The sequence below is a fragment of the Phragmites australis genome, chromosome 1 (genome assembly GCF_958298935.1).
Source record: "Phragmites australis chromosome 1, lpPhrAust1.1, whole genome shotgun sequence".
Lineage (NCBI taxonomy): Eukaryota > Viridiplantae > Streptophyta > Magnoliopsida > Poales > Poaceae > Phragmites > Phragmites australis.
Window position 1 is genome coordinate 52,331,447 of NC_084921.1, and position 12,222 is coordinate 52,343,668.

General features: G+C 45.7%; 1 protein-coding gene across 2 annotated transcripts; it reads right to left on the reverse strand.

The window, feature by feature from the left end:
- Nucleotides 1-5,745: 5,745 nt before the first annotated feature.
- On the reverse strand, nucleotides 5,746-10,297 carry LOC133926795 (uncharacterized). Of its 2 annotated transcripts, XM_062372898.1 has the most exons (12): nucleotides 10,130-10,291; nucleotides 9,900-10,028; nucleotides 9,467-9,661; nucleotides 9,228-9,275; nucleotides 9,011-9,139; nucleotides 8,474-8,598; nucleotides 7,678-7,788; nucleotides 7,321-7,429; nucleotides 7,103-7,221; nucleotides 6,695-6,848; nucleotides 6,386-6,530; nucleotides 5,746-6,229 (listed from the first exon to the last, which is right to left on the reverse strand). In XM_062372898.1, exons 1-12 carry the CDS (start codon nucleotides 10,247-10,249, stop codon nucleotides 6,180-6,182), a joined length of 1,434 nt encoding a protein of 477 aa, XP_062228882.1. In that variant the 5' UTR covers nucleotides 10,250-10,291; the 3' UTR covers nucleotides 5,746-6,179. The 2 variants fall into 2 exon arrangements, with proteins under 2 accessions (XP_062228882.1, XP_062228890.1); XM_062372906.1 differs by lacking the exon at nucleotides 5,746-6,229 and having other exon boundaries at nucleotides 6,390-6,530; nucleotides 6,655-6,848; nucleotides 10,130-10,297.
- Between the last annotated feature and the right edge of the window lie 1,925 nt (nucleotides 10,298-12,222).

The following is a 12,222-nucleotide window of genomic DNA, read 5'->3' on the forward strand; positions in this document are numbered from 1 at the left end:
GCCTGGGACAGAGGTCGTAGCGGTGAGGCCCTACTGCGATGCACAACTCCAGAAAGACAAATTGGAACGATAGTGCGACGAGATGTTTCGACAAGGCACAATCCGATGCAGCTCCTCCGCATTCTCCTCCCCAGTCATTCTCGTCAAGAAGCGCGACAGCTCCTGGCGGTTTTGCATGGACTACCACGCCCTGAACGCTTGCACCATCAAAGACAAATTCCCCATCCCTATCGTGAATGAGCTCCTTGATGAGTTACGCGGTGCCAAGTTCTTCACCAAGCTTGACTTACGGTTCGGATACCATCAGATCCTCATGCACATGGACGACATCGAGAAGACTGCCTTCCACATGCACCAGGGACTATTTGAGTTCCTCGTGATGCCCTTCAGCCTCTCCAACACGCCTACCATGTTCCAGGCGCTAATGAACGATATCCTTTGCCCGTTCCTGCATCGTTTCATCCTCGTCTTCTTCGACAACATCACGGTGTATAGCAACTCCTAGGCAGAGCACCTACAACATGTGCGCACCGTCTTCTAAACGCTCCGCCAACACCAACTATTCCTCAAGCGAAGCAAGTGCTCCTTTAGCAAGGACATGGTGGCTTACTTGGGCCACGTCGTCTCGGAGGCCGGCATGTCCATGGACGCTGAAAAGGTGCAAGCAATGCAAGACTGGCCGACGCCCCGCTTAGTGCGCACGGTGTGTGCCTTCCTCGAGCTGGCAGGGTATTACCGCCGTTTCATACACGGATTCGGTGATATCATCGAGCCCCTAACCAAGCTCCTCAAGAAGGAGGCTTTCGCCTATACCAGCGACGCGGTGCAGATGTTCCAGGCCCTCATGACAGTGTTGACATCAGCCCCTACGTTGCAACTCCCGGACTTCAGAGTCGAGTTCGTCGTGGAGTGTGACGCGCCATGTCACGGTTTCGACGTCGTCCTACACCAAGGCACCAGCGTCATTGCCTTCTTCAATCGACAAATCGCCATTCATCATGCCAAGTCGCCGCTTACAAGCACGAGCTCATTGACCTCGTCCAGGCTGTGCGCTACTACAGACCATATCTATAGGGGCAACATTTTCTAGTACGGACAGACCATTACAGCTTAAATTTTTTGCTTGATCAACGTCTCTCGACAGTTCCGCAGCATCAATGGGTTAGCAAGCAACTCGGCTTCGACTTCCATGTTGAGTACAAGTCGGGAATCAGCAATGTGGTAGCGAGCGCGCTGTCACATCGCGACACGGATGATCAGCTATCTGCCATGGCTCTCTGTCACCCACTTCACGATCTTTGACGTCCTCCACCATGAAGTATCGATAACAAACAAGTTGCAATTGCTCCAAACCACAATTGAAGCAGGCGAGCGGTGCGGTCCATGGGCATTCAGGGTGGTCTCATCACGTTCAAGGGGCGCATCTACATCCCTACGTCGTCGTTGTCCTTGCTGACCGTCCTGGCTGCAGTACACGACGTGGGGCACGAGGGTGTTCAGAAGATGCTCCATCGCCTTCGCACCGACTTCCATGTGCCTAATGCACGAACAGTGGTGCAAGAATACGTGCGCTCCTGCAACACTTGTTAGAAGAACAAGGCCGAGCAGCTCTACCCCGCTAACCTCCTTCAACCGCTCGACGTGCCCACAACGATGTGGTCTAATATCTCCATGGACTTCATCGAAGGGCTATCGCGCATGCATGGCAAGTCGGTGATCCTCATCGTCGTCGACAGGTTCTCCAAGATGGTGCACTTCCTAGCCCTCGGCCATCCTTACACGGCTCAATCGGTGGCGCGGGAGTTCTTCGATGAGATCATGCGCCTCCATGGCATGCCTGTCTCCATCGTCAACAACAGAGACCTAGTATTCACCAGTGGGTTTTGGAGCAAGCTCTTTCAATTGGCTGACATCAAGCTAAATCTTAGCTCCGCTTTTCATCCGCAAACCGATGGCCAGTCCGAAGTGGTGAATAAAATAATCACCATGTATCTGCGGTGCCTGACTGGGGACCGTCCTCGTGAATGGCTTCGCTGGCTGCCATGGGCGGAGTTCGCTTACAACACCTCGTACCAGACCTCCATTTAGACGACCCTTTCAAGATCGTCTATGGCTGGCCGCCACCGTCACTTCGCTCCTATGTTGACGGCGCTGTCCATCTTCTGGCGGTGGATCGGTTGCTGGCAGACTGCGATGAGTTCATCACCGACGTTCGTGCCCGTCTGGAACAAGCCCAACAATACCACAAGCGCCACTACGCCGCCAGCCGCCGCGACAAGGAGTACGAGGTCGGACAATGGGTGTGGCTCCGACTTCTTCACCACCATGCCTCGTCTCTTTCCGTACAGGACCATTCCAAGTTGGACTCACGTTACTTCAGGCCTTTTCAGGTGGTGGAACGCGTAAATGAGGTGGCTTACAGGCTCCGTCTACCCGCTCACGCACGTGTTCACGATGTCTTTCACGTCGGCATGCTCAAGCCATTCCATGGGGCTCCACCTTCCTCGCCAGCTTCCTTGCCGCCTTTGCTCCATGGCCGTGTGTTGCCTAAACTGGCCAAGATCATTTGAGCCCACCTTGCCAGGGGACGTAAGGAGTTGTTGGTTCAATGGGATGGCCTAACTGTAGCTGAAGCATCATGGGAGCCTCTGGACAAGTTTTAGAAGCATTATCCAGCGTACGAGCTCGAGGACAAGCTATTTGCAAAGGAGGGGAGAGATGTCACGGTGGGCCAAACCTACAGACAGCAACGTGGCTGAGAGAAGACGATGCCAGGGCTAGCTGAACTACTTGTGCATTGCTTAGGGGATAAGCTAGGTTAAAACTTTGGTTGTTTTATTTTTGTTAGGATTTGGATTTGATTGTTAGGCAGTTTGTTAGTGCCCCCCTTCATCTATAAAAGGGGTACGGCTGATGGAATAAAGCAAGCAAAATTAATCTCTTAATTACCCTCTCCTTCTCTTATCCCGGCCTTGCTGGTGCGATAGCCGATCACGGCTACCAAGCCGCACCGACGAGGTCCAGGGCCACTGTCGGTGAATCAGGAACCAGGGGTCCCCGAATCCCGAGGCCAGGCCAGCAATCCGCCATGTGGCATCTTCCTGCGGGGTTCATCTCCGCGAGGTACGAAAAGACTAAGTCCCAGGAGAGGGCGCTCGAGGCCATGAACAGTGGTCCCCGAGTACCCAGGTTCCCCGATGATCCGCGAAGACCAAGTGACCGGGAAGAGAATGCTCGGGGAGATGAATAGTGACCCCCGAGCACCCAAGTCCTCCGACGACCAGAAAAGCTGAGTACTGGGAAGGGTGTGCTCGGGGCTGCGAACAGTGGCTCCCCGGGCACCCGAGTACCCCGAGGACCCAAGGAAGGTAGTTCCGGGAGAGAGTGCTCGGGGCCGTGAACAGTGGTCCCCGAGCACTCGGTTCCCCGAGGATCAAGGGAGGGCGTTCTCGGGAGAGAGTGCTCGGGGAGGTGAACAGTGACCCCGAGCACTCGGTTCCCCGACGGCCCAAGAAGTCTCCCGTCGGTGGCCCCCACAGAGGTCCAGCGATGAGGTGTCAGCCAGTGAAAGGCCCGATGCCGCATTTAAGAGCGCGCGTGGCCTGTCACCTCCAACTGCTCCCATCACGCTCGGTGTCAGTCCCTGCCATATTCTGGCAGAAGGGCGTGGGGACATTTAATGCACGGGTCCCATCCCACGTCATCCGGCGCGCCTCGGGATAGCTTCGCAAGGCCCGAGGCGCCCCGTCTGCCGCCCTGCTGTGGCAGACGTACAAGACCGAACGGGCACACCGGGCCGCTCTGCGGCTGTCCGGTGGGCCCTCTCCACGGCGCCCGTTGCCAGCGCCATTATGACAACCGAAGACCGGACGGGGGGCGCGTTTTCAACCCCCCGTCACTTCGCGCAGAGGTCATGATGACTCTCTTTACATTTATGGTGCCTTAGAACTCGTGCTCTCCCTTTCGAGGCACGCTACCGTCGGCGGGTATTTAAGGCAGCCGGCAGGCACGGACAAATGAGATAGGATCAAAGGTGAACTGAAGCACAGAGGGCGCTCGAACTCTCAGACTCCTGCTCAGAAACCGAAGAACATTTCGTACAAGCATAGAAGCCGAAGAACAAGGAGCCCGAAGCTCTAGGATAGACAGACACTCTTGTAACCAGCAACATTCCTGAGAGACATTCTCAGGGCATTTATAGCATCCATACAGGAGTAGGGTATTACGCTCAGTGCGGCTCGAACCTGTCTAAAAATCCCTCCAGTGCATTTACTGCATTCTGCATTAGATCATTCCACACCACCTGCCATTGCATTTACATCCGTTTATTTCTCCAGCAAACATATTCAGAATCATCCCCCCGGCCGAATCTCAAAAAGGGGTCCCTCAGGATCCCTGCGATAGGAGTTAACCCTCCGACAGCCACAGCATCCAACCTTCCACGACTACTGCCTACGTTCCATCTCCACCGCTAGCACAGGGTCTGTGACAAACCTAAACACATGACCAGAAAACAATAACATCCTCAGCCTGGCCAAATTTTCCTAAGATCTATAGCCCCTGCCATACACCAGAGATGACCCTCATCCTTGATGGCATTTAGCACCCTGTATGCATCCGGAGCAGCACCGTTGAAGACACAATCGTTGTGATGTTTCCACAAACACACGCAGCTAAAATAACCAATGTGCTGAAACCCTTGCGGTGATGCTTTTCTACTCTCTTATGAGCGTGCCTCCACCAATTTGAGAAGTTGGAAACCATCTGATTAGGGGTAAGCATTTGAAGGCCAAGGTGCTGAAATAGTTGATGCCAAACACTTCTTGCAAACACACAATTGGTAAGGATATGTTGGGCGTTCTCATCTACTTGATCACCAAGAGGACAATGTTCGGGATGATCAAGCCCTCGGCGCTCTAAACGATCAACTGTCCAACAACCGTTGCGAATAGCCAGCCATAAAAAGAATTTGCATTTCAAAGAAGCCCAAGACTTCCATAGTCTCTTCCATGGTTCAAATCCAACGGCTCCCACAAAATGTTTTATATGCCAATCTTGTGGAGAAAAGGCCCGAATAAGAATGCTTCCAAGTATGAACATCAGGTACCTTTGGATGTAGCTCAAACTCCTTCAAGACTTCCCACACTTGCAAGTATTCAGTCAAAACCGTCATTGTGAGAGGACCCTGGATGTCACTAACCCAAAGGCGATCTTCAAGGGATTGGGCCATAGTTTGCTGCTTTGTAATCCTCTTTGGAATAGCTGCAACCAAATTGGGAGCTAAATCCATAAGAGAATACCCATGCCCACTTGAGTGGTGATGGAAATAGCGAACATGGAAGAGATATTTGTGTGCACTGAGATTTGAAACTAAGCCCAAGGTCAATCAGGTTGAGTCTTCTTCAACCACAACCACCTTATCTTTAGAGCCCAACCGAGTTTCTCCAAGCTATGAATACCCAGTCCTCCAAGGTTTAGCGGCCTGCAAACTTTTTCCCACACCACTAGACAATGTTCACCATTGATATCTTTTCTGCCTTTCCAAAGAAAACCTTGGCGTATCTTATCAATAGCATGAACCGCCCATTTAGGCAAGTCCGTTGATATTGTTTCATTGTTTGTACCCTTTCATTCCTTAGTAACCTTATACCCTTCGATTCAATCACCAAATGAAACGCAAGAAAAGCCTGTTTGGCTCAAATCATTATATTTTAAACATTTTTAAATAATATATGCAAATATATGTAGAAAAAATAATGGTCAAAGGAATGTATTCGAGACCGCATATGCCCAATACAACAAATAAAAACAAACGGAGGAAGTATTATGTTTCTCCACACAATATCAACTATGTTGAGTATATAGTGGTGATTTTGTACATCTTAGAAAAAGTCACGCCTTCACATGAAGTACTCAGCTTCCAATAGAATCCCTAACCATCCAATCCAAAATAAGAAACGAGAATCCAAACTAAGAAGATTTCTCGTCTAAGTGCCAAAATAGGCATTGCCATACAAGGATTAAACAATATGATTGAGTTAAATAACACGCACCCAAAAGCAAAGGAATGTGTACAGATGTACCGTAATCAAGAATCGAAGGCTCAAGCCTTTGGCAATTGCCAATCGTTGCAGAATGTTCATATATCACATTCTTTGGTGATCGCTATCTCTACTTCATCAAAATAGTCTCCTGAGAAAACTTATCTTTTGCTTTCTTGATTTTGCAGCTGCATCAACATAAAGTTCAAGTAAGTCAACTACTCAACCCGAACGCACAGGAAAAAAATGTCTTCATTATATAGATATGCAAAGTGATGTTGAACATGATTTAGGCTGATTAGATTGACGAATATAACAAGTCATGCAGATCAAAACACCATTACCTCTTAATCTCCCAGCTTTTAACAAAGCTTCCTCAGCAATTGGTCTCCATTGCTGAGCACATGAGAAACTAAGGCCCATCCCTACAGTAAGCCCACGCAAAAGTTGTATTGTTCGAAGCACTGAAAACAGCTCTTCTGGGAAGCTCTTCAAAAAGGAAACAAATAGAAAGAAGTCATTTAAGGAAGCAGTTTAGAAAATACATAGAGAAATCGCCCATGTCTGTAAGAAATTGCAAATAAATGGATGAACACATAGGTTATTTGTTTACATGTTTGGATTCTGAAGGTGTGGATCATACAGTCTTATACCTGCACTCCAACTTTATGAAGTGAAGAATCATCGGCAAAGGGTGACATAACAGTTACTCCAGGTGGTAATCGTGTATCGAACATTCGCAGAGATAATTGAAATAGTTCTTCTAGCTCATTATCAGCTACAGTCCATGTTTTGATACCGAGCTCCCTGAAATATTTTGTAGTCTATGAGCAAAATAAGTAATATACCAATAACAATTCATCAAGAGTCATCATCCTGTCTTGCCCTTCACTATATTGCTTAATTTTAAACAGGAATCACTATTCCATCTTGTCATTAGTTTTCTAGCCCAGATTGTTTTGTTACAAAACAACATAGAATATTTATTTTATTTCTTAAAAAACTCCAATTATTCAGATAGTTGCACACAGAGCAATAACATGGCATGCAATTGAGTATACCTGAAACTTTCTTCAGCCCTCAAAAAGTCATCATCAGCCATTGCAATTACAAGATTTGCATAAGCAAGTCGTAAATCTTCTGGCATTTCTTTCACTTGTCCATAATCAAGTAAAGCCACCTAACAGCTCAACAGAGGACCACAAAGAAAAATATTAACCAGAAGCTGCCATTGCCGTATAAAAGAAGGGGAGGGAGGACTTCAGAAAATGTCGCTTGCCTCTGTGTTCTTACAGATAAGGATGTTTCCTGGATGTGGATCTGCATGGAAAAAACCATCCTTCAAGATCATTTGGCCATAGGCAAGTGTAAGATCTGATAAAATCTTCCTGCATTAAAAATAGGTACTTTTAAGATCATCTAAGCACTAAAAACAATTAAAGGACACACTATAAAACAAATTAAATTTGCAAAATGGTGTTATTATCAATTATTTTACAAGGCCTACTAATCGTGACTATGGAATTTTATTGTAGCACTGACCCATAACAAAAGATTCTGCAGGAGATAAAACTAACATAAGGTTTTGTATACTAAGCAAATGAGAACCATACTCGTTTGGGATGAAGGGGCTTACTGCTTTGCCATTGCTGCAATCTTACCACCAGGATCTATGCCCCTTTTAGCCATTTCATTGCCAAGATTCATTATTGGGGTCCCTTCAATGAATTCCATTACCAGAACCTCCCTAACAAAGCAAAGAAACAAAAATCCCCACTTAATTCATACTAACACAGAATAACCTTATGTATTGATTGGTCTCAAAAAAAGAAACTCATATACTGATTATGCAAAGTATGCCACATCTCAGTTAAGTGTTTATTTTATCTAACACTACTGCAGCGGATAAATCACAACATTTCCTACATTTGCAACCCAAGAAGGAATAATGACAAGATATGATATAAAATTAGCATCAGACATCTTGATGTGATAAAATGGCAGCAGATAAACTTGTGACAAACATTTCTTTGCTCATGAACTACAAATTCCAAACAAGTCGGGACACGAGGTCCCTGAAATGGCAGATATAAAGCCTAGAGGGGAAGGAAGATTTACTATAAACAATAGGCTAAAATGTTCCAATAGCATAAATGCAATGTTTGCTGGAGGAAAACACGCTGCAAAATGCAAATATTAACTTCGTGTAAAGAAGTGCCTCACGACGGAACAATCTTTCGTGAAGGAAAAAGAAGAATATCTCATTCGATTCAAAAATCCAGGTATCAGCAAATGACTGATTTAAAATTGCTCTGTTGAATCCATCAAAATAATGACAGCCCTAGCATCTACTTGTACATACGGTGCAGAAGTAGGATTCAATAAAATGACCTGAAAAACACTTGATTAACTTAGTAGATATGATACTATACCTGCTAATCATTCCAGGAATCACACGGGGCACCACAACTGGAGGTTTCTTATTGGTGGCACGTAAAAATTCTCGTATTCTATCCATTGCCCTCGCTTCGCGCACAAAGTCAAACTCATAGCATATCTTCAGAAGCAATGAAGCATCAATGAAAAAAAAAACTAAGTCTAGAGGTTTGTAACAAAGAATAAGAACGCAAGCTACACAGCAAAATATTTTCTAAAACTTAAAAGAAGTACAACCTAAATCAGAACAAAACTGAAGTTAACATGAGGTATTATCGTATAAGAGATACAATTTTATGCAGATTAATCAATCAAACAGCTGGTCTCCTAAGGTCAATGTAAATATGTAATTACTCAATAATGGTGCAACTGCAAACAGTGCCTATTTTCTTGTTTCTAATAATTAAAATGTCAATTCCGAAAAATAATAAATTATGTAAGAGGCTGAATATTCCTTGATGTTCAGAAACAGGTGTCGAGAAGTATACCATGACAAGCATAGAAACGAAAAGCTATTGGAATAGAAAATAAACCTGCTTCTCCATTTCTTTGGTGGCAGAGTACAGATCAAAGTTGATGTCATACTTCTGCAAAAACAAGGCAAATGCTTGCATGTTTCGGATATCAACCATCATCAGATGTTCAGCTCCCGGATGTTGAACCTGATCAGTTTCAGATCCACTATGACACATTAGTCACATCTAAGATAATAAAACAATTGTTTACAGAACACATAAATGTAGTCCTAACCTTGACAGCAACGTCTGTCTTTGATAGTCTGAGCCTTGCTCGATGCACCTAACAAATATGAAGCAATATTTAATAAGTGAGAGCATAAGTGATCTGTTACAGGTAAGTATGCAATAAAGTGCTATGTTACAAAGAAGGGAATGATACATACACAGGCCTAAGTCGGAAAAAATTGTTGAAAGCACAGATGTTACCATTTCCTAGATTTTACAGATGAAGAGAAGTACCTAAACACGAACCTGTGCAATAGAAGCAGATCCAACAGGCTCGACATCGAAGTATTCAAATATCTCATCGAAGTTCTTTCGGAACTGTTTCTCCACCACATCTCTAACCACATCAAATGGCGTGGCTGGAGCCTTATCACACAGCGTAACAAGTCTCTTCACCCAAGCCATCGGTGCCAAATCGGGTTTACCCAGAATTTGAGCAGCCTGTTCAAAATCCAGTGTCACAGAGCAATCCAATCAGGGAAGAGACAATACAACCCAATCGTATTAAAGCACCCCAGGCACAATTTCAGTAACAACATAATCCAGGCGCAATTACAGTTACAGGATAATCCAGGCGCAATTACAGTTACATCATAATCCGAATTTGGAGAATTCCCCAATAATTCATCAAGCCTGCAGATAAACGGAGAGAGAAATAAGGGGAAGCTGTCCACAGCACCTTGAGGAAGAGTCCGCCGAGCTCGGAGCAGAGCGAGTACATCTTCTGCGCGCCAAGCTCGTGCTGCTGCTCCCACATGGCCTCCCGCTCCTCCTCATCCTTGACGAACCCCGCGCGCAGCTGGCACACCTGGAACGGCCATGCGAAATCCCACACCTCAGAGGCACATCAACAAGCACCTCGGAGGCATGCCAGTGGAGCAGGAGGAGGTAGCGAGGCCGCGCGCGTACCTTGTAGCTGGTGTAGATGTCGGCGGCGCGGACCCAGAACTGCGCTGTGCGGCTCCACGGGCGGAGGCGGTCGGAGAGGCGGTCCCTCAGGTCCTGCAGCTGCGCGAGCGCGAGCGGCATTGCGGGCGGGCGGGTGGATGGATGGGACGAGGCGAGGCCGCGGCTGCGTTGGAAGAGAGATGGACGGCTTGTGCTGTGTGGCTATCAGCGTAGGGCAGGCTGGCCCACTACGAATCTAGCATGCGGGCGGAGGCGTGTCGGGTGCAATGTGCGAGGTGTGTGGACTTTTCGCGAGCTCGCATGGTCCCACGACCAAACTAACAAATAGCGGATTGGCATCCGATTAACGGACATGCTTGAACCGCAACGAAAATATGATTTTTTTTTTCTCCTCCCTTGAAAGGAAACTCGCTATTACTCATTGTAGCTGCTTTGATGGGTGGATTGGACATGGTATTGTGTAACAGTGTATATATTATGATTTCCCCAATCGTTAAAAACATACTGGACTTGTTTAATTAAAACTTAGAGTTTAAAAGGATAACTTGTATATATAACAAGATAATAGGACAATAAAAGTTTTTAAAAAAATCTTAGATCTAAAAGGTATTTTGTGTAAGTAATGAACTGCTATGGTCACTAAATTTGTGACAACTGAAGTGGCCTTAGGAGCGCTATTTTTTATTGCTATCTCGTATTGGTAATGTTTGTACCTTGCTACCGTTATTGCGCGTGAAATACGCACGGTAAGCGGGCTAGTAATAGGATGGTGGTGATGGTGCCCTAATATAAAGGAATGGACCGATAGTTGTGAGTTAGCATTTAAGATCCGTACGAGCCGTTAGATCAGAGCATGGACTGAGCTAGGGCGAAGAGAAGCCTAATATATTTCGAACCTAAAATGCTTTCCTAGGCATGGCCTAAAATCCTACTGGACAGCAAAATCGAGTTATGGTCAGGTCATGTCACCTATGATTTCATGTTGAAAAATAATTTAATTTAATGCTTTAGGCCGAGCTCAATATTTTTGGACTCCCAACTTGCTGCTCAAGCCTGCCTGTAGCAGCCAACATGCCTGTGTGGGCGGGCCGCGGCGGTTGCGCCATCCTGTTCCTTTCGTACCTGGTGGGCCGCGGCACGGACGGCTATCGGCGTACGGCGAGGCCGGCGCGACTACGAAATCTACGATGCGTGCCTGCGCGCGCCACTAACTTATGGCCTATTCAGTTCTACAGGTGGGGCTTGCAAAATGCTACTCCATATAGTTGTTGCAATTTACACATTGCGATGGGCTACGTTTTAACGACCCCATGGCCATCTCTAACGACCTCGCCGCTCCTTCTCCATCCGCCCCTCTCCCCATCTGCAACCAGATCTCGTGGCCTCCCGACAACAACTCCGCGGCCAGATCGTGGAGGCCATGCTTGTTGGAGCTTTTTTTATTTTTTTTATTTTTCAATTAAAAATTTAAAATAAATAGATTCTTCGTAGAAAAAATTGTAAAACTAGACGTCTATCACTCTTTCAAGGACAGTAAGGGTCTAACCGCTTCTTAGAGGACGGTAAACAATCCCACAGACTCTTACCGTCTTTTTATGGGACAGGTAGGCTTACAGCGGGGCGGTAAGCTACACGGTAAAAAGTACTCCGAAGTTCAATTTACCTCTTATCTTCTCTATTCAAAACAGTAATATTTTGTTGCTCCAAAAATCCTAAAACTTTTTGTACGTGTTACATAATCCATGTGCAACCTATTTTAATTAAATTCATCCAAAAATACTATGTAGAATTTAAACTAAAATTCTCCAAAAAAATACTACTTTTATAACTTCTAGCAATTGTTAGGCCCTCAAATAAATTTCTAAAAATATGGTAAAATTCACTAATATTCTTCTTATGTGATGTGATAATTTCTAAAATTATTTTCAGCCCTAGATTATATGGTAAAAAAGTGGATTTATTTGTAATGCACCATTTATATGTATTTTTACAATTTCATGTGATATTCTTCTTTTAACTTAATTTGAATTCAAACATATATAAAACTAGTGCTCAAAATAATTTTAGAAATTATCACATCACATAAGAAGAAT